Source organism: Urocitellus parryii, chromosome 4 (genome assembly GCF_045843805.1).
Source record: "Urocitellus parryii isolate mUroPar1 chromosome 4, mUroPar1.hap1, whole genome shotgun sequence".
Lineage (NCBI taxonomy): Eukaryota > Metazoa > Chordata > Mammalia > Rodentia > Sciuridae > Urocitellus > Urocitellus parryii.
Window position 1 is genome coordinate 62055824 of NC_135534.1, and position 23964 is coordinate 62079787.

A 23964-nucleotide genomic window follows, 5' to 3' on the forward strand; every position below is an offset into this window, starting at 1 on the left:
CAGCAAATGAATGGATAAAGAAAATCTGGTATATACACACAATGGAGTTTTACTCAGCATAAAGGAGGATGGAATTATGTTATTTGCAGGAAAATGGATGGAACAGTTTATTAAGTGAAAGTACCAGACTCGGATAAGTATCATCTCTTTTCTCTCAAATGTGGAAGCTAGAGCAAGGGGGGAAAGGATCTCATGAAAATAGAAGAAAGACCTAGAGTTAAAAACCCTGTATACCCTTTTGTTCCCTTAGGAGAGTAAGTAGAAAGTAGAGAAAGAAGACTAGGCAGAGGAAGGAAGAAGGAAAGGGGAGGTACTAGGGAGTAAAATTAATCAAAGGATGACATGTTCATGTACAAATATGACACAGTAAAACCTACTATTATTTATAATTAATATGCACCAATAACAGAGAAACACTAAGAAGACCCTCCTATAGACTCATGGGAACCTGTAGGGCTCAGCGAGCACTGAAAATCCCTAGTACATGCTAAGACAGTGGGAATACCATAAAGTTCAGTTATGTTATAAATCCATGTCTAGCATTTACTTTGCAAAGAAGTAAGGAGGATTAAACTAAACAATACCTCCAGAGCTTATAATCTTATGGAAGGGGTTAAAGCCCGAAAGGTAGGTGACCAGGTTGTACAGAATTGCACAGACTATGTTAAATAATTTGGCTTGTACCTAGTACATAAAAAATCACTTATCAGACATTTTATTGTAAAATAAATATAAGTTAGTATTTTGTATTTAAGAAGTTTGTATATTAAAAGTTTGTTGGGCATATGCAAAAGACTGGATCCAGGAGGAACAATCTTTATCTAATACCACCACTCCACCCTACAACTTCAGTGGAAGAAATTAAGAGATGCTTTGGAGTCAGGAAGCTAGCTCACAAGATTACTATTTACTATTAAGAGACTATGTAGTAGCTAAAAGTCTCCTAAGGTTAGGTTCTCTGTCTTATTCTTCTCCTTAGCCCTTGCCACCCTGACTCATTGCCTCACTTTATTAGCTTTTTCTTCCAGACATGTTTATTGAATAAGTGGATAAATAAATGTGTTGATCAGATGATATGGTGCCATATGCCTTAGCACTGATTCTTCCTGAAACTTCTTTCGGGAATGTCCATTTCTCCAAAAGACTCCCTTGCCTTTCAGCTTCCACAGTGAAGGCTGATATTGAAGGATTGCTCTCTCTTCTGGGTCCTTATCTCAGATGTCTAGATTCTCCACACCCACATCCTTCACTTTAACTTACCTAGAGTTGAAACCCCTGCAGTATAAAAGGCAAGGCCACAATTTTATTCTGTATCAGATTCACCTTTTTTGAATCAAGTCTAAAATAAAAACCCATACAAATCCAGGCAAGACCAACTTTGAGGGTTTCATATGTAAAAGAGAGATCACACACATCAGCACTGAAACCCTAAATCAATGGTATAACATAGTTCTTTCCCAAATTCAGGTCTGCCTGTAACCAGAAACCCAGATACAATGGAGGGGGATAGCACTCCTCAGGTGTGTCCATCACATCCAATGGGGTCTTATTTCAATTTGAGGAGTGGAATAAGGCAGTTTATTAACCTGAGTAGACTCAGCAATGACAGGTTTTCTCCAATTCTTGTGAACTAGAAATGGTCAGGTTGTAAAGTTGAACAAAGAGATCTGGGAACACTATAGCATGAAGGCTTTGGGGTCCCAATGAATCACCAAGAGCTTTATTTTCTTTGGTATTGCTAAAAGAAAAATGGCAGCTGTCAATTCAGACAAAAGAAAACAGTGAACCAGAGACTTTAAAGTACATGAAACATTGAGAGTCAGCAAGTATTGTAAAGTATCAGAATGCATGATATGTTGAAAAAATAAACCAAAAAAATAGGATAAGAACAGATATGGAAGGGAAGAGGAACTACTGTATGATAACCTACTGTTATTCTAAGAAATTTGTATGCTAGTGTCTGTTGCTAGTATGGCTGTATGTATAAACGTGGCTGTATAACCAATGTGATCTTGCAATCTGTACACTTGGAAAAATAAGAATTCATACCCCATTTGAATCAAATGTATGATATATGATATGTCAAGATCATTGTAATGTTTTGAGCAACTAATAAAAAAATAAAAAAGAAAAAGAAATTTTATACTATTTGAGAGGCAATCTTTAATGGGATTCCAAACAGGGTAGTAAGATAATCAGAGATGTGTTTAGAAATACTTGTGTCATCTACATGGGATTTAGGACTGAAGCAAAGATGTTGAAGATCAGGAGAGCAGTGTGCAGGCTGTGGCAACTGCCACTGTAGAAGATGAGCATCTGGGCCCCAGTGTTGATAGTCAGAACGGAGAACAGAAGACACATTAAGAATCATTTCTGGATTAAACCTGAAAAAAATCCTAGAAATGACTTGGATACTAAGTTTTAGTATTATTCTGACTTCTCCAGGACCCAACAAATATCTGGGATTATAGGGCCAGAGGCAGAAAGATCTGAACAAAGGACCCAGCGGAGGTTAAAAGGATGTCCATGGGAAAGGCATGTAATGAAGGTTTGTCCAGAACATATCCCAACTTTCCAACCAAATCTCCTAAAAGAAGCAACATTTCTCCTTCATCCTACTTCTTTCTCCAGACCCTTCCAAGGAACCCCAGAAAGTATTTATAAAGTAAATCACCAGAAATCTGGTCTAGTTTTGCCAGTGTCTGGAATTTAGTACTTGTTGGGAAAAATGAGAAAGGGGTGGGAGTGTTGGTGGTGGGTATATTTACATTCACAGAACAGTAAAGTCATTCAGGATCATAGCCATGAGTCTTTGTCATGGGCATATTCGCTATCATAGACTAGGAATTCCTTTAAAAAGTTTTTAAATGTGTCTGTCTGATTCATCTATTATCCATCTATGTTTGCCTCCAAAAGGATTCCAAATACAAAACAGACACATACAGTTATCACATGCCCATGGAGAAGCACTCACACAAATGCATACTAAAAATCCAGAAGAATTAACACCAAAGTGCTAATAATGTGTTTTAAAAATATTCAAAGGTGACAATTTTATTGAAGATTTTCATTACATTTTTATTTATTTTATATTTTCAGGGTGTCTACGATTTTTGTTTACAGAGATTTATATTGTTTTCCTCATTTAAAAAAAAAATCTCTTTTCTCTTTTCATTCTTTTTCTCAGCTCCAACGCCAAGGCCCTTGTGGACAACAGCTGATCCTCTATACAGTTCAAAGTGACCATAGCTTGCAATAACCCCAGCTTATGCTCTAATTTCTATTAACCACCACTCACCTGGACTTAGTTAATTCCAAAGTGCCCCAAGTCCTCATTCTTCTGAGTTCTTGGACAAGAAGTTGGATATGCCGCCTCTATGCTCTATCAGGTAGGCCTCTGTGCTACTCAATATAGCCAGAAAATTATGAGTAGCCATGTGCCCTGCTCCCCACTATGCTCCCTGCCCCCCAAACTTGTCTGCTCCTCTTTGGATCTGACTAGGACTCTCCCTTCAGGTGTTGATCTCAAATCCTGCCCAGGCCACTATTGCAACTGTACAGTGCCCAACCCATTTCTGGAACTGCTATGCTTGGCTTGTAGGCTTCTTAGGTGGACATTAAGGCCATATCCAAGCTGTAGGATTTTTACTGGCTTCTTTCAGGGTGGTGTTATATAATCATCAATGTAACAAACTTCTCCTGCAGGACAACTCAAAGTCCTAGGGATGTGTTGTATCCACCTATGTGCTCTCCTCACTCTCTGAGGACTCATTTTTCCCCTAACCTTGCTTCCTGGCCAGCCATATGAGCCACTGGCCCTACTCAGTTTCATGGTCCCCTTTGCGCTTGATTCTGGTCTGTGATAACAAGTCCTGACATTATGTCACAGGCTCCTGGATGTTCTTAGCTGCTTCTCTTCCTAAAGTGTCTCTCAGATATCCTAGTGCCTCCAGTGTTAATCATACCATTCCCAAATAAGCCACTCTTTGGGAACTCCCCACACAGACTCCTGCTTCCCCACACACAGGTACAGTGGCAACTGGACCAGGACAGTGAGCAAGAGCTATTGGAATTAAGGCCATGAACTTAATTGACAGGAGTTTGCTCCATAAATAATTGGGGTTAGTGACAGACAGGAATAAATACTTCCTCTAGAAAATGCAAGACTCTGGAAATACCTTACTCCTTATCTTACTGGTCAAACAGTCCTTTCATAAAATATAGGAGTGGGCATGAAAATTCCATTTTTTTTAATTTTTTTTTTTTTTTAGTTTTTGTGTCTTATGCAATTTGCCAGTCCCCATAGAACATCAATTTCCCCATTGATACAATGAGGGTACTAATAATATCCCTGCCTGAATCAGAAGCTGAAAGAAAGAAAATTAAAACTCTCAGACCAATGTGTGTCCTCTCTCTTTAATGAAGGCAAATGTAGTCTTTTCAAGGCTTTACTTTCAATCTTCCCCTCAGAGCCTCATACCCAGAAGAAAAGCAATTATTTCTTCTCTGTGGAGTTTGTTTTGAAGAAGGAAATCCAGGTATATCTTTTTCCTGCATGTGAAATGATTGGGAATTCTGAAGAGGAAGTCATCTTTTGGAGCCAAATTATCTAACCTTATTTTATTCTTGGGTTTATTTTCTTTTGTCAGGCGTAAGCCTTTAGCAAGTATTCTTTAGATGAACTATCCGTGTTTCAGGATGCAGCAGACTATCAATGGAAGCAATTTGCTGGATGGCAAAATGGGAAGTAACAACTCACCCATGACTACCTCAGGGTCTTCGTTATAAAGTGAAAAACAAACAGGATGATAATATTGGAAAATGGGGAATGGCGATATATGGTCCTGTCATCTCTTTCCACATGAAGACTCCCCCACCAGTTTCATCTTCAAAGGATCTGAGTTGTATTTTGTTGTTGTTGTTGTTAAAGAAGATCTTTTTCCTTAATACTGTCTTTCAAAATATTTCTATTAAAATCAGAATTGGAGGATTTTGAATGAAAAAGAAATGTGATCACTGACTCCTAGGGATCTGAAGTATGCATGTTCACATGGAGAAGACGAAGGATGCGCTGTCGGATCTGCTTTGTCTTCACTCCGTACACGATGGGGTTGAGCACAGGAGGGACCAGCAGGTAGATGTTGGCCATGATGACGGGCAGGAGAGAGTCACGCCGCTTGCTAAAACGGTGCACCATAGACAATCCGATGAAAGGCACATAGAAGATGAAAACAGCACACACATGAGAGACGCATGTGCTAAATGCCTTTGCCTGGGCTTCACGTGTCAAGCCCAACACAGTCTTAAGGATAAGCAGGTATGAGAATGAGATGAGAAGTGAATCCAAGCCAATGGCAGAGATGATGACAATGAGGCCATAGATGACATTGACACTGATATCAGCACAGGCCAGCTTCATGACATCCTGGTGTAGGCAGTAGGAATGGGAAAGTTTGTTGGAGTGGCAGAAGGGCAGCTGTTTGATAAAGACAGGTAGGGGTGCCATTAGTGCAGCACCCCGTACCACAGCAGCCATGCCAATCTTGGCAACACGAGGCAATGTAAGCACAGTGGCATGGCGTAGTGGATGGCAGATGGCCACATAGCGGTCAAAGGCCATGGCCAGCAGCACTGTGGACTCCATGCCCGATAAGGAGTGGATGGCAAACATCTGTACCAGACAAGCATCGAACTGGATGGTAGTAGAATTGAACCAGAAGATGTCCATCATTTTGGGCATGGATGAGGTGGAGATGAGGATGTCAAGGCCAGAAAGCATGCAAAGAAAAATATACATGGGCTCATGTAGGCTGTGCTCGGTCCGTACAATGTAGATGATGGTCAAGTTACCTAGCACAGCAATAAGGTAGAGGGAGCACAACGGAAAGGCCAACCAGAACTGGGCCTCTTCCAAGCCTGGGAGGCCTATTAGGATGAAATATGTGGCACTAGATTCATTGCCATTGGGGACCACCATAGTGAAAAACTGAGCAGTGACCAATGCCAGGCAGGTAGAGGCTGGAATGCAAAGATAAGCCATCGTCAGATCTTCCAGAATCCCAAGGCACACCTCCCTTAATCCTGATGTCCTATTTGAACTCAAATTATAATTCCATTGCCTACCCAAACTCTAAACTCTCGATCCCGTTCTAAACTCAATCTAATAGAAAAGTATCATATGCAGATTCACCCAGTCCTACTTACTAACCTTACCTGTACAGTCAATCTTAATAACAAGTAAAATACTAGGACAAAATTCTAATCATATTTTAAGTTATTTAGTTCTAAAAGAAAGGCTACTAACTGAGTATACATACATTGGTCTCAGGTGATTTTTTTTCTTTTTTTTTATTGGTTGTTCAAAACATTACAAAGCTCATGACATATCATCTTTCATACATTTGATTCAAGTGAGTTATGAACTCCCATTTTTACCCCAAATACAAATTGCAGAATCACATCAGTTACACATTCACATTTTTACATAATGCCATATTTGTGACTGTTGTATTCTGCTACCTTTCCTATCCCCTACTATCCCCCCTCCCCTCCCCTCCCATCTTCCCTCTCTACCTCATCTGTTGTTGTTCAGTTCTCTCCCTTGTTTCCCCCCCCCTTTCCCCTCACAACCTCTTATATGTGATTTTGTATAACATTGAGGGTTTCCTTCAGATGATTTTTTAAAATACCATCAGTTCCTCTATCCTGTTCAGCCTTATGCTTTTTTATGCTTAATACTGACTGTGATTCTTACCATATCATTAGACTAATAAATTCCAAACCAAATATAGCAATTTTAGTATTAACAAAGAATCACATTAATATTTAACCTCATCACTAATCTGATGACATCCCCCATTCCAGCCTTAACCCCTTTAACATTAACCCAATACTTAATCATAATAACTGTTTCAATTTTAGCCTGATATTAATAACAGCCATTTTACTATGATAAATCCTACTGTAAAAAAATACCCCAATTAACTTTACTCTGAACTGTAACTATACATTTCAACTTTGCCCAAATGTTCAAAGTTTTAAACTTGTCCAGACCACTCAGATTATCTACAGTAGATATCACTACTGACTTTATCAGATCCCACTTACAAAGCCAAAGCACCAGCTCCAATATGCAGTGGATGTTAAATGCTAAAAGCTCACAGTTCGCCCTTTATCCACAGACTTGTCCTTGATCAAATAGGAGGCACTTCCTCCAGAAGATTTCACAAGGCCCAAAAGAGGCATATCTAGAGGCCAGTGACTACCTGACATAAGGGTACAAAAGGTCAGCCTCCTTGACTCCAGGTGGTAAAGGTAGTGATGCTGGTAATTTGGAATTACCAAACAGAATCCACAAAGGCTCCCTTTAAGTGAAAAGATAAAGGCTTACTGTAGTTATGTATGTGTCCAAAAAGACATAGTATATGTATGGTTCAGTTTCAGGTATTCATTAGTGGTCTTCGACTATATTGCCCACAGATAAAGGGTGAGTATGTCATTTGATCAGAAACCCCTCGTCTGTTTCCAGGAGACTCACTCAGTCTAAAACAGAGGAATTGACACAATTAGAACACTAGTCCAGAGCTGATGGCATTAGATAATCAATCTTATAGTGGAGTTCAGGCTGACTCTGAACTGAACCTGGCTATCAAAGTTATATGGAGATGGAGATAAGAGAGATGGAGATAGAGGTGGAGATAGATACTTTGTTGAGGGAGAAGATGTCAGACACTTGAGTTATCACAGATTGCATCTCTAATAAGTTAACCAACCCGCCTTCTTTAAAGAGCAAATATTCATGTATACTTACTATTTAGTAGCTTATTTAGACTAAGTGCATTGTAGTTTTCAAATATATTTACACACACACTGGAGAGAGAGAGAGAGAGAGAGAGAGAGAGAGAGAATGCCATCACACAGCAAATTGTTTCCAAGACCCCTACAAGTATGAAAACCCATGAGTGATCAATCTACTTATATAAAATTGCCACAGTCCAGCTGCAGCAAAATAACCGGGGGGTGACGAGCAACTTGTACACATTGATACAGCAGGAGTAGGAGCCGTTTATTGTAGGACAGGAGGGGTATATATACATTCCACACAGCTTATCTTAATTAGCATAAACTAGATACAGCAGTCAACCAATAAGGAATCTCCACTCTTAATGGCTCGCTGGCATTACTTCACAAACCACTCCCTGACCTAATATTTGCATATAACCTCTGCATATCTTGCCATATACTTTCAATAATCTCTAGATTACTTACAGTACTTAATACAATGTAACTGCTCTGTAAAGAGTCATTAAACAATACAGCACCTCTAGTATACCAACACCCAACATAATTAGTGCATCAGTTCCCCTGGAAACAGGCTGAGGCTGATCTCCAGCTGAAGCCTCAGCCTTACTTAGCTTTCTTCCCTGCTCTATCCTGCTTTCCTCATGCTTTTCACGTCATCTTTCCCTCAATGCGATGATTCATAGTTGCTCTTTCCATGATTTCAATCACTCATGGTCAACTGAGATCTAAAAATATTAAATGGAAAATTTCAGAAATAAGCAGTTCACAAGCTTTACATTGTATGTGATACAAAGTACTATGATGAAATGTGCCACCATACTCTGGTGTACCTGGGACATGAATCTTCCTTTTACCTGGTGTATCCACACTATTTATCTTACTCACCCATTAGTCACTTAGTAGCCTTCTTAGTTATCAGATCTACTGCCTCTACTGACATGGCTTCAAAGTGCTTGTGCTCAGGAAACCTTTATTTTACTTAATGGCCCAAAAGTTCAGTATTTTCTATTATTTTTGATCCATAGTTGGTCAGGTCCCCAGATGTAGAACTCATGGACACAGAGGGCCAGGCATGTGTGTGTGTGTGTGTGTGTGTGTGTGTGTGTCTATGATACATATGGTCAGAACTTTAGGATTTGGCCCTTAAGAGTTGGGAAGGGGCTTTGTACATATCCATTTTTCTATGTATAAACTCTCAATTCCAAAATCTATTTAGTGTGTGCTGAATTCTCTTTTGTGGTTCAAATTCATAATTCCAAAGTCTTACTAAAAGTGTCTACCTGACTATCTCTCAAGCACATCAAACTCTTTCTGTCCAAAAAATAACCTCTTCAATGGCCATTCAGAGAATGAACTTTGAAGTCAATCCTACATTCCAATCCCAGGCATGACCTGTGTGATCTCAAATAAGTCATTTAAACCTTCTAAGTCTCAGGTTCCTCATCTTTAAAATGATAACAGCCCCTGCCTCATGGGGTAAATATGAGAATTAAATGAGTTGAAGAGTGAAAAGCATTTAACTCAATGCATCACAGAAGAAGCATAAAAAAAGCATAACTATTATTTAATGTTTTCCTCCAGTATGTCTTTCTCCTGTTGTGGTGGCCTCGCCAGTCACACCAGCTACACACCCTGATCCTGACTTCCCTGCCTCTAGTATAGCCTTCCTCATCAGCACAATCTTCGTAATCTAACTGCCAATAATTTTTAAAATGTGCTTGAAAATTCCAAATGGATTGTAGAATAAAGACAAAAGTTCTTAGGATGTGGCTAAAGAACTGCCTTTCAGAATCTGTCCTTAGGCCTCTCACCATGGCCCCTGTGTTCCAGCCACATTGGAATACATGCTGCTTCATAAAAGTAAAACTGATTCTCGTGACTGTTTCATTTTGCCTGTTTTATTTCTCATCCTTTGATCAAGAGAAACGGTTCCTCCCAGACCTCCCTCCAACTTCCCACACTCATTTTTTATGTCCTGGCTTACTTTCTCTCTCCTATGTTACTTTTCCTAAGCTTCTTTCCCATGGGCATAATTAAATGTTTCCTGCTCTGTGCTCCCAAAGAACTTTACTTAGGTCTCTTTTTATGCATTTACCCTTCTGATAATAAGAAATCTAATTATTGCTATATTCATTTTTCCCTGAATTTTAAACTGCTGAATGCCAGGCAGGCATCCTACTATATTAATTAGTGTTAAGTCAGTGTTTATTGACTATAAAAATAAATTTTATCTACAAAATAATCCCCTAGTGAGCATCTTAGGTTAACACGGATAAGAGGGAGGTCGGTCTGCCAAATGTAGGAATGTTAGAGACTTTTGAGAGGGAGGAAAGAATGTTTGCAAGGTCAGAGCAGGGTGGTCTTAAGTTTAGAACAAGAATCTTTAGGGTCAAACAGAAAAGCCCTTTCTTACTCAGGGAGCCAGAGGGCACAAGAAGATATGCAGAAAACAGAGTAATTGCAATGCCTTGGCTTTAATAAATGCAAAGAGGATATGAAGCATAGTTTGCACCTGATAGAAAACCTAGGATTCCCTCACCTGAAAACATTAGCAAGAAGATTCTGATGCTCCAGAGGGCCAAGTATCCATGCCATCCACCAGTTTCACATGAGCAGACATGGTAGAGCAAACAGACCCCATAATAAAAATGTGCTGCATTAAAAACCTATTGGTGGGCCTAGGCACATTCCCACCCTGCTAAGTTGTTTATCTATAAATAACAGGAAAGATCTGCTGCACCAGGTGTCCCTGACTCAGTCAGGCTAGCAATCCCCTGCAGCCACCAATCTGCATGAGACAGGGAAATACCTGGGATACCAGATGACCCTCCCAGTAGTTTATGGTATTGGGAAACCATGTAGTTCAGCACAAACACCCCCTCTTGGCTTAAACCAATTAGTTCAAATGAATCCCCCTCTTGTAGTAACCAATCACCCCTACCCAACTTGTTCCTGCCAGTGAATGTGCTAATCATGTTTTAGAGTTGTTGTTTGATTTTCCCGTGGTGTGTGATGATTTGCTAAGAGATGCTATGATGTATGTGGGGGTCCTTGCCTTCTCTAAATAATGTATAAAACTCCTGCAAACCCTGGACTCAGGGCCTCTCAGCATCACCAGTTGCTGTGTGTGCGTGGAGGACCGAGCTAGCTCGAAATAAACACCTCTTTGCTGTTTACATCAGGGAAAGAAAAAAAAATGTATTGGTGGGGCTGGGATTGTGGCTCAGTGGTAGAGCACTTGCTTAGCATGGGCGGGACCCATGCTAAAATAAAGGCATTGTGTTGTGTCCATCTACAAAAAAAAAAAAAAAAAAAAAAAGGATTCAATCTCTCTCTCTCTCTCTCTCTCTCTCTCTCTCTCTCTCTCTCTCTCTCTCTCCCCCCCCAAAAAAGAAAAAAAATAATTAAAAAACAACATATTGGTGGTCTGTGCAGTGGCTCATGCCTATAATCCAAGCTAACTGGGAGGCTGAGGCAGGAGGATCACAAGTTTGAGGCCAGCCCTGGAAACTTAACAAGACTCTGTCTCAACGTAAAAAATAATGAGGGCTGGGGGTACAGTTCAATGGTAGAGTGTCCTTGGATTCAATAACCACCTCCCCTCCATTACCATGGTGGGTAGAGTGATGTGGTGAGCAAAATCTTGGAGCTAAGAATCTTCTCCCTAAAGAATGCAGAGAATAATAATAATAACCTCATAGTGCTGCTGTGAAATTATATTATAAGGCATATCAAATGGTGTTGTAAACACAATCACAGCACGCAAGCACTTTTTTCCATTAAAAAAAATGGAAAACAAGATCTATGAAAATGTTTGAAATTTCCAAGAATTTTTCATTTCACCCAATTTGTTATCTTAATTACCACTCAACCTCTGGCACACTCATTCTTTCACCAATAGACACACACAGTGATAACAGTTAATCTCTCACAATGGCAAGAATGGGCACTGATGTACAGATGCCCAAAATCTAAAAGCGAAGAGTCAGCTGACCTTGAAGGGGGATGTGCTTAAGTGGCACAAAATGGGCTGCTATTGCTGGAAGTTGGATACCAATCTGGACCCAAGAAGACTATAGCAATAGAAAAAGAAGGAACAGAGAGGGAGCCAGCCAGAGAGCCCAAGTAGTGCTCTTCAGGCTGCCGGCCCTGAAGCATCTCAATCTCACAGTCTCCCCAAGAGGTAGCAGTGGACAAAGAGAACTCCCAGGTAGCCTTCCAGCCTGAGCATCTGTTAGTAATTAAAACCATTTGCATGCACTCAAAAGATGCTTTGAGCTCAGAAGGAAGTTGGAACTAAATCACTCTGTTATGAAAAAAAAAAAACAGAATTAAGGAAAAATAAACAAAGAAATCATTTTTTTTCTTTTTCTTTCTTTCTTTTTTTAGAAAGCCCACACACTGCCCTAACCCCCAAGGAATAACTCTGCCCTTGAAATTTTCTCTAAAAAGTCAAACTATCTTAGCAATTCCCAGGAATGTTTCTTGGAGAACCATGAAGAATATCTTAGCCCTTTCTCAGAATGAGGAATGAGGGAGTCCCCAGCTATGGAGTAGAGATTCACTTTGAGGCCCTCAATCCTCTTCCTTCCTTCCTTCCTTCCTTCCTTCCTTCCCCCTGGCCTTCAGAACTCTGCCAGCTAGAGCCAGCTTAGCACTCATCCCCTATCCAACCACTTCTCATAGATCCATGGAAAAACACACAGAGAGGAAGACGGCACTCTTCACCCTCTCTTCTGACCCAAGGAAACAATGAAATCACCCACAACACTGATTTTGTTGTTTTTAATAATACTTTAGCAGATTTCATTATATACCTACAAAATGCCAGACACTATACAGTACCTACTGTATATTATTATCTCTAATCCAAGAACAACTCTGCATGAGAGGAGTTTTGTGTGTCCTTTCTACATTGTAGATGAAAAAAACTGAGGTTCCAAGGAGTTAAACAGCATTCTCGGGGTTTAACAGTTGATGAGTAAAGCAGAAACTTGACCTAGACTAACTCCAAGACCTGTACACTTTTCCTGATCCAGGCTCCCTTTAACTGTGCTATACCTTCTGAAAGCTAAAAAAAAATCTTCCCAGGAGGTAAGGTAAAAGAATAGCTTGATAGGTGTAATACCTGGCCCAGGTATAATCTCAGAGGGAAACCAGGAGGGCAGAAAGAGGACTCTCCTGGACAGGGACTTGAGGCAGCATCCTCCTCTTCCAGCCCCAACTCTACTGTCTGTGACACAGGGAGGAACCATAGTGGAGATTAAAAGATTTGTCCTCTGCCAAGTATCTCCTTGCTATCTAATTAGAACTTCTCATCAACCCATCAAGTTAGTATTATTAGTCCCATTTGGCAGATAAAACATTGAAGGTTAGAGCACAGAGTGGCAAATCTACATGTTTTCCAAAATGCCAGGCTACTGCCCTGCTCATAACCCAGTTTCCTTAAGAATAAATAGATGGGGGCTGGGATTGTGGCTCAGAGGTAGAGCACTCGCCTAGCATGGGCAGGACCCAGGTTCAATCCTCAGCACCACATAAAAATAAAGGCATTGTTAAAAAAAAAAAAAAAAGAATAAATAGGTGATTTGTTAAGAGCTATTTCATGTTGTTCTCCATTGAATCCAAAATTGAGGACCTTGAGTCCAGGTGCCTCTCTAGAGTTCAAGACCTCCAGCTAGTTCCCCCCACTTAGGTTCAATGTGAAAGGAAAACAAGGGGTAATGGGAGAGGGGGTTTATGGTGTCTGTCATTATCTGGACACATAATGTCTCATGCCTAGAGTAACAAAGTGGGGACACTGGTGCTACTTCCAGATTTAATGGGAATATTTGGAAGCAAATTCTCCTGGAGAGAATCTTAGACATACCTGGGAGCCTCTGGTTCCCACTGCCAACACAGGGAAGGAAGGAAAATCTCAGAAGCAATACTGTGGCTGGCAAAGACTGCAGGGTCTTTTTACAATTATTGAAGGAGACTTTATCCTAACTCTACATAAGGGCAGTCTTGCCAGATCACATCCACCCAAATTATCTGCACCCAATGTGCCCCATACCTTGCTTAGATTTGATCAAGCAGACGAACCCTTGAAGGAGTTTGGCCATTATTTTTTAAATGGCCAATATGAGACTGGAAAGATGAAATAGTGCAATTGATAACTACAAAAAGTTGAGTGAAATTTCCACCTTATCCTACTCACTCAAGTCAAACTGGTCCCCTAAAGTTAGCCCAAGGAGGAGCTCCTAGGGTTCAGGTCCCTTTCCATTCTCCTCATAAGTAGGATCAGTCTTGCGAAGTTTGACCTAGTTATCTATGAGTGCCCCATGGAGTTAGGCTAGCTTGTGCCTAACTGAAGGCAAATGTGGAGCAGGAGAAACACCTGATTTGGGATTTGGGTCAGTACACATTGTTTTCAGCAATTTTTGATTGCTGACTACTATGTTCCAGACAACTCACTAAGCACTGGGGACACTGAGGTACAGGGGAAACAAGGCACAGCTCCAGCCCTTTAGGTGTGGGGAGAGATTGAGGCAAACATACAGTGCTCACAACACATTATGATAAGTGCTAGGACAAGGGTAAGCATCAGGATCTTGGAAGCAAAGACAACCATGGCTCACCATATTTAGGCTCAGAGGGTTCCATAAAGAGGTGACACTGAACCATGGCTTGCAGGACCAGTTGCATTTAAACAGGGAGCTGGGGTGGGGGAGGGCAGAGATAGTAGGATTCAGTTAACAAAAACATACTGTCGAAGGGAAGCTGGAGATCAAACAGTATATACAACAGATGAGATCATGCTCATGCACCTCATATACCAGGAGGACAACAACTAAAAGTAAATATAGAAACAGGAAAGAAAATTTCATATAAAGACATTATTTAGTCAGCAATCAAAAAGTTTCATATAAAGACATTATTAGTCAGCAATCAAAAAGTACATTAAGGACCAGAGAGATGGATAGAGAAAGATAGGATCAAGACACAATAGAAAGCTTCTCTAAAGAGGTGACAAATGACTGAGAACCCTGTGGTGAGAAAATACCCACCACTCTGAGATCTAGGGAAAGCATTTTCCAGGCAATGGAGACAATAGAAGAAAATGGCATTAAGGTCAGAATATCTTGGGGAGCTCGGGGAACAGAGAGAAGCTCAAGATGGCCAGAACACCAACAGCACAGGAGAGTTTAAGATGAGCCAGAGGAGACAGGGGCCAGCTTGTGTCACTATGATTTGCAAGACATGGTAAGGAGCTTAATTATGAGTGACTGAAAGGAATTTAAGCAACAGCCTTTGTCTACTTTGTTTTTGAAAGCATCCTCTGGCAAAGGCGAAGACTCAATGTAAAAGAAACCAGACCTTGTTTGGAAAGCTGCAAGGCTCTAGTGTGGTTGGGGTAAAAAGTGCAAGGCAGGGGAAGTCGCAGTGTGGATGCTGAGCTGCTTTTAAATGGACTGAAAGATGAACCCTGATCCTAGACACAGACTGAGCCAGCATTGAAGCCCCAGGAAGATTATTAAATCACAGTTTCAGCCACAGCCTGACTCCTGGTACAGAGTATAGAATGAGCCCTGATCCCACTCAGAGTTCCCCATATGCCCCTAGCTGCAGCCTGATCCCTAGTCACACACTGAACTTCAATCTTAAAATTAGGGATGGCCCTGTCCACACATCAAAACACAATCTAACCCAAATCAACCCCAATCTAACCCCACCTCAATCTGTTCTTTGTCCCTACTGACATTTATACTCTTGCCAGCCTCTGGACAGGTACATCAGTACACTGATTATTGAAAAATTGGTTAAAAACTATCCTTAGGCAACATTTATCACCTGCCTACTTCCCTTCATCACACTAAAAGAAATTACTGTCTGTCCTCGGAGTGGATGGCTTTTCTCACATCCCCAGCCCCACCCTTGTACATCTGGTTCTTCAGCCTGGTTTCTCGGTCTCTCAGAAGGACTAACAAGTGATCTCTAGCCACAAGTAACCCACACACCCCTACACCCCCTGGTCTCTACTCACCTCAGCTGTCCTGAAGGGATGGAATGTGTGCCTTTCCCCCCTCGGAACTCTTTCTAAAGAGGTCTGGGAAATTGTACTGAAGCCCTGCCCTCTCCCTGTCTCCACCTCCTCCTCTGGACCTCTCTTGCAGGGATTATTTATTCTCTCTCTTCCCTCCTTCCTCCTCCTGCTCCTGCCTGCTGGGGGTGCAAGGTTATGTCCAGAGGGTCCATCAGCATATGCACCTCACTAGCCAGTTTTGGTGTGAGTTTCTTTCCCAGCTTCTAAGTCCTAGGAGGATGTGCCTGGGGGTATAGAGAAGGAGGGGCAATGTGTAGAATGGGTCTCTAGAGTCCTCCCCAAATGGGCTTCTGCCAGTTTGGATACTTATGTCAGCTCTCAGTGTGCAATGAAAGCAAGAAAAGGTTAGAAGAAACTCATTTTTATGCCCAGGGTCGTCTTGAGAATCCTTCTGCCAATTTCTTCACAGGCTTATCAAACTCAGCCAGAAGAAAGGCAAAATTAATTTGCAGGAAAACCCTATGATTGACACCCCATTTCCACCCTGAAACTTTCTTTACCCTCTGCCTTCTTTCTTTTTGTGGACCATGGAACCTAAGAGGTCCATCCTCCCTTCCTCAAAGTGCTAGGAACTCCTTTGTCTCCAAGGTTCTGGCTTCTGTGTCTGACTAACTCATACCAGGGATCCCCAGGGACAGTGCCTCTGTCTACCACTCCCTGGCCTTGATCTACTGAACTACTGGCCAAGGCAGGAAGATATGGTTTTTTAACCATCTCCTACCTGCAATACCAGCCATGTAAGACCAATGCCCTCTGGTGTCTCTCTTAAAGGCAAAAGTAGTAAGAACATTTTTTAGAAAGTTAGAGAGTAATTTGAATATGAAAATAATATCTTAAATTTTGAAATAAGTTAAAACTGTTTATAAATAAAGCAACATGATTTTTATTTGGTTTCTCTTTATTTTTCACTGATCAATGTCATAGTTGAACATTTTAATTTACAACAGAGGGCATGTTAACTCAAACTATGCCAAAATAAATCATGTGAAACCAGGCCATTCTGCCTCAGATTTTATCAAAATTACCAATCATAAAATCTTCCCAGTATCTGCAGAACTTGTAGCCTGATCGTCCCTGTCATCACCCTAGAGCCACCTCTGCTGCCTCCATTAACCACCCCCCAGGTTTAGGTGGTGAAAAGACTTTTCTGAAAAATAACCTAGGAACTTCTACTTCCATCCAAGATGAAGTAACAAGAATTACATCCACCTGAAGGAATGAAAAAGAATAGAATAACCATAAAATGATGGTTTGCAAGACACTAGACATCAGGCAACAAAGGACAGTGGGACATGAGACAAGGTAATCGAGTGAGGTAACCTCTACAGCTTACCTGTTTATGAACTTAAGAGAGATTCCATGCTGCATCAGAAAAGGGGAACCAGGCTGTCTACAGCGCTGCCTGAGAACAGAAGGTGGAGTAAGGGTTTAAGACCAACCCAGTTAGAATTCGAAGGTAAAGTATCAGAGATGAGAGATCTTCATAGAGAAAGAACACATAGAGAGATACATAGAGATAAGCAGAGGCTCTTCCTTCAGAATTCATCTGAGTAATAATCACCTCATCAGGTGAGTGAGTTACTTAAAGTGAGGGAAAGAATCTCATAAAAAGATCAGTGCTAACATTGTCCAGTGCTCAAGGGTAGTGACTTTCTACCAGTCACACTAGAAAAAAATGAAGATCACAGGGCATACTTCAGTACTGAGAATAGAGAAGGATCATGCCTCAGTGGTAACCAAGTTCCACCTAACAAATCTCAGAATGAGACCCAAAATAACCAAACTAGTTCCAAGCTACTTAAAAGCCTCTTGAAAAAAAATCACAAGAATGTCTATACGGAGAGTAAAATATTTAGCACAGATGTAAAATTTACAGTGTCTGTAAATGGATCAATTATCAGGTATGCAAAAACATGACCCATAATGAAGATAGTAATTACCGATCCAAACCTAGCAAGAATTAAAACAGATGTTAAAACTAGAAGTCACAGACATTAAGATTGATTTTTATAACTGTAATAAATAGGTTCAACAAGTTAAAAGCAGACATGAAAGATATCTTAAACCCCAACTGAAAAGTAGGCATCATCATTTTAGATAAAAATGTAAGACTGCCAGGCACAGTGGTATACAACTGTAATCCCAGCAGCTCGGGACGCTCAGGCAGGAGGATTGCAAGTTCAAAGCCAGCCTTAGGAGTTTAGTAGGCCCTAAGCAACTTAGTGAGATCCTGCCTCAAAATAAAAAATAAAAAAGGCTGAACATATAGCTCAGTGATTAAGTGCCCCTGAGTTCAATCCTTGGTACAAAAAAAAAAAAAAAAAACCACAAGACTAACAATGTGCTGTCTATGAGAAAAATACTTCAAACATAAAAACACAAATAGATTAAAATAAATAAGAAAAGATAGATCTTGGTTACACCAATCATAAGACATCTGAAGTGGTTTTATTCATACAAGACATTAGATTTCAGAGCAAAGAATAGTGACACAACTAAAAACAAGTGACATAATTACAATAAAAAATAAACAAATTCAAAATTATAGTAAAGAAATTTCAATACTTCTCTCAGTAATTGATAGAACATGCCTAATAGTAAAAGACTGGATTTTTTTCCCTTACTATGATAAATAATAAAGGCAGTTCATAGTTACCTTCTCTGTGTCCTGGTATTCCTGGTCAATGAAATAAATCAAAAAACCCATATTTTTGTGATGTATTTGTGTGTCATAAAATGAATTTATATCAAAAATGCTATGCACAATACACATATACCCAAGGATAAACTGCACACATGCTAAAAGGCACAGCCATCCCAACACTACACATTCCACAAGATTGTGCACCACATCCCACATTTTACAAATATGAAGAAAAGACAGAGGTGGCATTCTCACCAGGCACACATAAAGACATTTCCCACCATACAGATGCATATATCAGTATTCTCATATAAATGCACAACACACACCAACTGCCATATAGTACATAAACACAGGAAAGGCACAATCAGAGACATTATTCACGAAACTTATATTCCAAGATACAGCTACTACACTCACCAGAATACATATTCTTTTCCCCTCTTTCTTTCTTTCTCTCTCTTGTGAATGCACATGTACACACACACACACACACACACACACACAAACACAAACACAAAGTACATATGTCCATATATACCACACAATCACACCCACAACCAGAATAAATGGTGACCTTATGAACTTACACAGATGAATATTGGCAGATTCAACACATACACACACACACATGCATAAAAAAAAAGCTTTAACCTTTGTGTCAACTTGCCTCCTCTCTTAATACAGTTTCCCTCCAATTACTGTTCCCCCCATTACCTTCACTAACTCTTAATTATGACTGTGTAACCACTTCAGGGTACAAGCAATAAATTTTATAGCCAACACAGATTAGCTGATGTGAATCTATTTTGGCAAACAAAATTAAAAACCATATATCAAGTCCAGAATGAATCATGAGATATAGCATTTATAGTCTTTCCAAGCCAAAACCATGTGTATTTTCTAGTTGGAAAAGAAGGGGAAGTCAAGGTCATCATAATAGAGACTAGAACAGTCATTTTCTAGGATAGCCTGTCCAGACTGGGTCATAAATTCTTCTATATTGATAAATCCCTAAAGGCAGAAATATAAGGTCTATTTAGGTAACTGGAAGCAGAGATCCCAGTGGGTTGGTTACTCCGATCACCAAGACATTTTACAGATTCTCATCCTCTCATCTTTGGTAGTATTCTGGACACTTAGGTGAGATTCTTTTTCATCTGCCACCTTGTGAGAACATGTGGACGACCCTTGAACGGATCTCCTTGGTCTTGGCTCCATAGACAATGGGGTTGACTACGGGTGGTAGCAGTAGATAGATATTAGCCATAACCACATGAAGTAGGGTGGTGGGACCACCCAGCCTGTGAACCACTGAGAGCCCAATGAGGGGCACATAGAAGACCAGGACAGCACAGAGATGGGAGACACAGGTGTTGAAAGCCTTGAGTGCTGCCCCTTGAGAGGACAGCTCCAACACAGCCCGCAGAATGAGGATGTAGGAGAAGCCAATGAAGAGGGAGTCCACACCCATGACTGAAAGGATGATGAAGAGTCCATAAACCACATTGACGGTAGTGTCAGTACAGGACAGCTTCATAATATCTTGGTGCAGACAGAAGGAGTGTGTGACAGTATGCGTTCTGCAGTATGACAACCGCTTCAGGATGAAGGGCAGTGGGAAGAAGAAAACAAATCCCCTGGTTAGGGCAGCTAGTCCAATCTTGGCCACAGCAGGCCCTGTCAGCACAGAAGCATGTCGCAATGGGTGACAGATGGCCACAAAGCGGTCAAAAGCCATGGCCAGCAAGACAGCTGACTCCATGGCTGAAAGAGCATGGATAAGAAACATCTGGGCCAGGCAAACACTGAACTCAATCTCCTGAATGCCCATCAGGAAAAGGATGGTCATCTTGGGCATGGTGACAGAGGAGAGGACAAGGTCAATGGTGGAAAGCATGGCCAGGAAGAGATACATGGGCTGATGCAGACGCCTCTCCATTCGAATGATGAGGATGATGGTCAGGTTGCCCAGAGTAGCCAAGGCATACATAAAACACAGTGGGAAAGCCAGCCAAAAGTGTACATCAGGCCCCACACCAGGGATTCCCACCAGTAGGAAATAGGCTGGGTGGACTAGAGTTCCATTTGAGAAAGCCATGACAGGGACCAAGGGACCAAGAGCTATGTCTTCTGCATCCTAAATTCAGGGTCTAGGAAATAAAATTTAAAAAAAAAAAAAAAAGGAAAAACATGGTTCAGTCATGGCTCAAAGAAGAGAAAAAACTTGTACACAAAAGGCATTGGAACAGTGACAGTTGCAAACAGGACTGAGTACATCTACCAATTCTATACCTCTGCCTCTCTCTGCTCCGACTCTCCTTATACAAGCTTCCCTGAACATTCCAAACCTTATCTTTACCCTCCAAGGTCCCAGCACTGCATGAGCAAATTCTAATCCTGTCCTATTAGTCTCAGCGTGTGAATGTCCACTCATAAGAAATGTAAAACAATTTTCATTTTCAAAGCTGATGTGTCTCACCAGGCCATTGCTCTTGTCCACTCCCAAGAGAGGTAAAAGGTTTCCACTAACCTTCCACTCTGACCCTGGCTCTTCTGGGGCATGTCAGTGTTAAGGTGGGTTTAGGTCCCAAGTCTGAGAGTTCAGTTTGTGATTGCCTCTAAGACCCACTATAACCAGATTTAGGGCAGGATTTAAAAATGGACTTATGTTTACCTCTGTGTGTTTTTTCTCAAGCTTCTCTGATAGAATCATCAAAAGTAGCAGCAAACACCATTCCCCCCAAGGACTTGCTCCAAGAGAAACAGAATTTCCAGGGGAAGGGCCCAGAAATATGTTTGGAAAAAACATTTAGTTCCTTTCCCCTACATGATTTTTTTTTTCAATCAGAGAAAATTAAGGGAAGTTTTTCTCTCTGGAAAGCGGTAAGGTAGGGGTAAAAAGGAATTGTATTTCCAGCCCTAACAAACAAGAGAACAGAATCTGCCATTGAGATCTCTCAAGTCCAAAATTGTACTTGGCTGGGGTATGACATGGAAACTAGATGCAGCCTGGACACAGAAAGAGAACCTTTCACTGCTGCTGCCATTACCATCTGGAGGTCACGGGCACACCCTTTCTTTCTCCCTCTCTGCATGGTGATCTTGCATCACTACAGGCTCAACTTCTCTTTCTACACAGACCACTCTGTTCTAAGCCTCTAACCTAATTTGTCTCATGATCATTTGCCCCCAATAAGATCCTTTCGAAACCAGTGCCTCAGCTCTGATCCTGAGCTCAGTGAGTAGACCACCCAGCACCCAAGTCACCAAGGTCAAGGCAGCTAGTCCCATCTCCACTTGCCTGTCTTTTCACTCCTACATGTGACTTTACTTTTGCAATTAATCTGTTAGGGCTTTTCCCCTTATTTGACATAAGTTCCCTGCTCCCAATCTCATTAAATCAATCCCTTTGTCCTGATTATGAAAAGAGCCTTCTAACTCACCTCCCTGCCTCCAAACCCAGCCTACTGCAATCCTCCTTCCACACCACTACCTCTAAACAGCAGGAGGACATATTGAGTGATTCCGGAGACTTTGAGACCAAGTGGGAATTCCATAGTCTGCACACAAGCCTCTTCCCAGTGTGGCTCCCACATAACTTTACAGCCCGACTTCTGGGTTTCCTTCTTTGTTACCAATTACCAATCCAAACAACAACAACACCCCCCCCCCCCACACACACACACACACACACACACGGCACACTTGACATTTTTCCTGGAAATTAATTCCCCTTGCCTTGCTTCTTAAGTGAAGGGTAGGAGGCTGCAACTCAGGGTCCTGTTCAAGGGATCTGCAAAGCTTGGAACTGGCCTCAAAGAGGTTTGAAGAAATTCTTCTTTGGGTAGGTCACTGAACACAGGGTAGGGTCTGGGCTACTGTAATCTGGAAAGGCTGCTTACTGTCAGACCTTGCCAAGCAGAGCAGCCAGACTGCTCAGAGGTCGGTCTCCCTCATATCATGAGACCTCTGTGCAGTGCTCAATCTGCGCTGATTTCCCAAAGCCAAGCAAGCCTCGCCTTGCCTCCTCCGTCTGGTCTAAGCCTGGCATATTCGCATCAAAGTCTCTCTGCCCAAGGGCGCCACGCATATATAGCTTCTCTGGGGACCCTAGAGAGTGCAAGGAGTGATGAAGAGTGAACTGGGACCGACAGGCGCCTAAGGGCAGCTGATCCCTGACTCCTACCTAATTCTTCTGAGGCCAATGTAGGAGACTAGGGGGAGTAGTAGTTGCGTAGGAGGGAGGGAGAGAGGAGGAATGGTCGGGATGGAGGAGAGGAGTTAATGGAATGGGAATGTGGACGCGCACCAGAAAGCGCAACGGGGATCCCGCGCTTGGCTTTGAAGGCACTATCCAAGGGGTTACCAAGCTGCAACAGGGACTCTCTCGCGCCATGATGCTGCCCTCTTATGGTCACAGAGGGGAGTTACAATCGCGTAGCTGACTCTGAGCAAGGCCTCTTAGGAAGAAGCCTCAAGGGCCAAGACTCAAGACTCATGGACTTGGGAGTTTGAGCGCCTCCTCGCAGCAGCACTACCTTGCACTTCAGCTCTTCCTCCCTTACCTCTCATGCCAACCTTTTCTTTTTTGGGTCACCATTCATTGCTCACTTGTCCCTCCAGAAAGAGACAGTGTAGTGTGTGGTTTGAATATGGGGCTGAAACACTCATTAATGATATGACCACCCTAAAGCTCAGTTTGATGTGAAAAATAAGATAATAGCAATTCTCCAGTGAATGTTTTTGTTTATTATTAGTTGAAACAACTGCCAATGGAGCCAAAGGAAACCCGTGAGAGAGTGTTACAATTGCCTGAAGTTAAGAGGGACAAGTGTGAGGCCAGAGAACAAAAGGTCAAAAGGTCCCTGGTCCCTTTAACAAGTGTTGGGTGGGGACAGAAGCTTAAAGGCAGCAGAGTGAATGGGTTGAAAGCAAATGGAGAAAGTAGTTGAAGATGACTCTTTAAGACATTTGTATGTGAACAGAAGAAAGTGAAATGGGCAAGACTTGAAGAATTAAAGCTCCACAGAGGTTGAATACAAGTAAATATCAGCAGAATGGAGTTAATAGGGAGGCCACCTGTCCTTCACATCTCACACTATTGGTGGGGTTCTTCTAGGCTATGACCCAGGTAGACCCTCTATATAGCAACCATGAGCAATTCTACTTGATCCCATAGTTTCCGTCACCCAAACAGGCCAGACCACTCCCCTAAACTTAAGACATAATAGTGTGTATTGGACATTGAAGTCCCTCAAGCATTTTAAACTCAATACTTAACTCATTATCTCTAAGCTCATTCTCATTATCAACTAAGCTTATTATTGCTGATGCCCAGTGTGAAACCTGTTCTCTGTTTCCTGTCCCTGTCCTAAAAATGACTCTCTTGGTGCTATAACTTGGATCTGGAATGTCCCCCAAAAGCTCA

The 23964-nt window shown here is 41.5% G+C and overlaps 2 protein-coding genes across 2 annotated transcripts; both read right to left on the reverse strand.

Annotated features, from left to right (window-relative positions):
• Window positions 1–4361: 4361 nt before the first annotated feature.
• On the reverse strand, window positions 4362–15888 carry Or51e1 (olfactory receptor family 51 subfamily E member 1). Its single transcript, XM_026400995.2, has 2 exons — window positions 15830–15888; window positions 4362–6018 (listed from the first exon to the last, which is right to left on the reverse strand). Exon 2 carries the CDS (start codon window positions 5975–5977, stop codon window positions 5024–5026), a length of 954 nt encoding a protein of 317 aa, XP_026256780.1. The 5' UTR covers window positions 5978–6018; window positions 15830–15888; the 3' UTR covers window positions 4362–5023.
• Window positions 15889–19689: 3801 nt separating this feature from the next.
• Or51d1 (olfactory receptor family 51 subfamily D member 1) lies at window positions 19690–22932 on the reverse strand. Its single transcript, XM_026400943.2, has 2 exons — window positions 22846–22932; window positions 19690–20673 (listed from the first exon to the last, which is right to left on the reverse strand). Exons 1-2 carry the CDS (start codon window positions 22930–22932, stop codon window positions 19690–19692), a joined length of 1071 nt encoding a protein of 356 aa, XP_026256728.2.
• Between the last annotated feature and the right edge of the window lie 1032 nt (window positions 22933–23964).

Excerpts from the sequence above, each read along its gene's own strand:
- Or51e1 (XM_026400995.2), bottom strand. The coding sequence starts at position 5,977 with ATGGTGGTCCCCAATGGCAATGAATCTAGTGCCACATATTTCATCCTA.
- Or51d1 (XM_026400943.2), bottom strand. The coding sequence starts at position 22,932 with ATGGCGCGAGAGAGTCCCTGTTGCAGCTTGGTAACCCCTTGGATAGTG. Across the intron at positions 20,674-22,845 it reads GATCCCCGTTGCGCTTTCTG|GATGCAGAAGACATAGCTCT; the intron begins GTGCGCGTCCAC and ends CCCTGAATTTAG.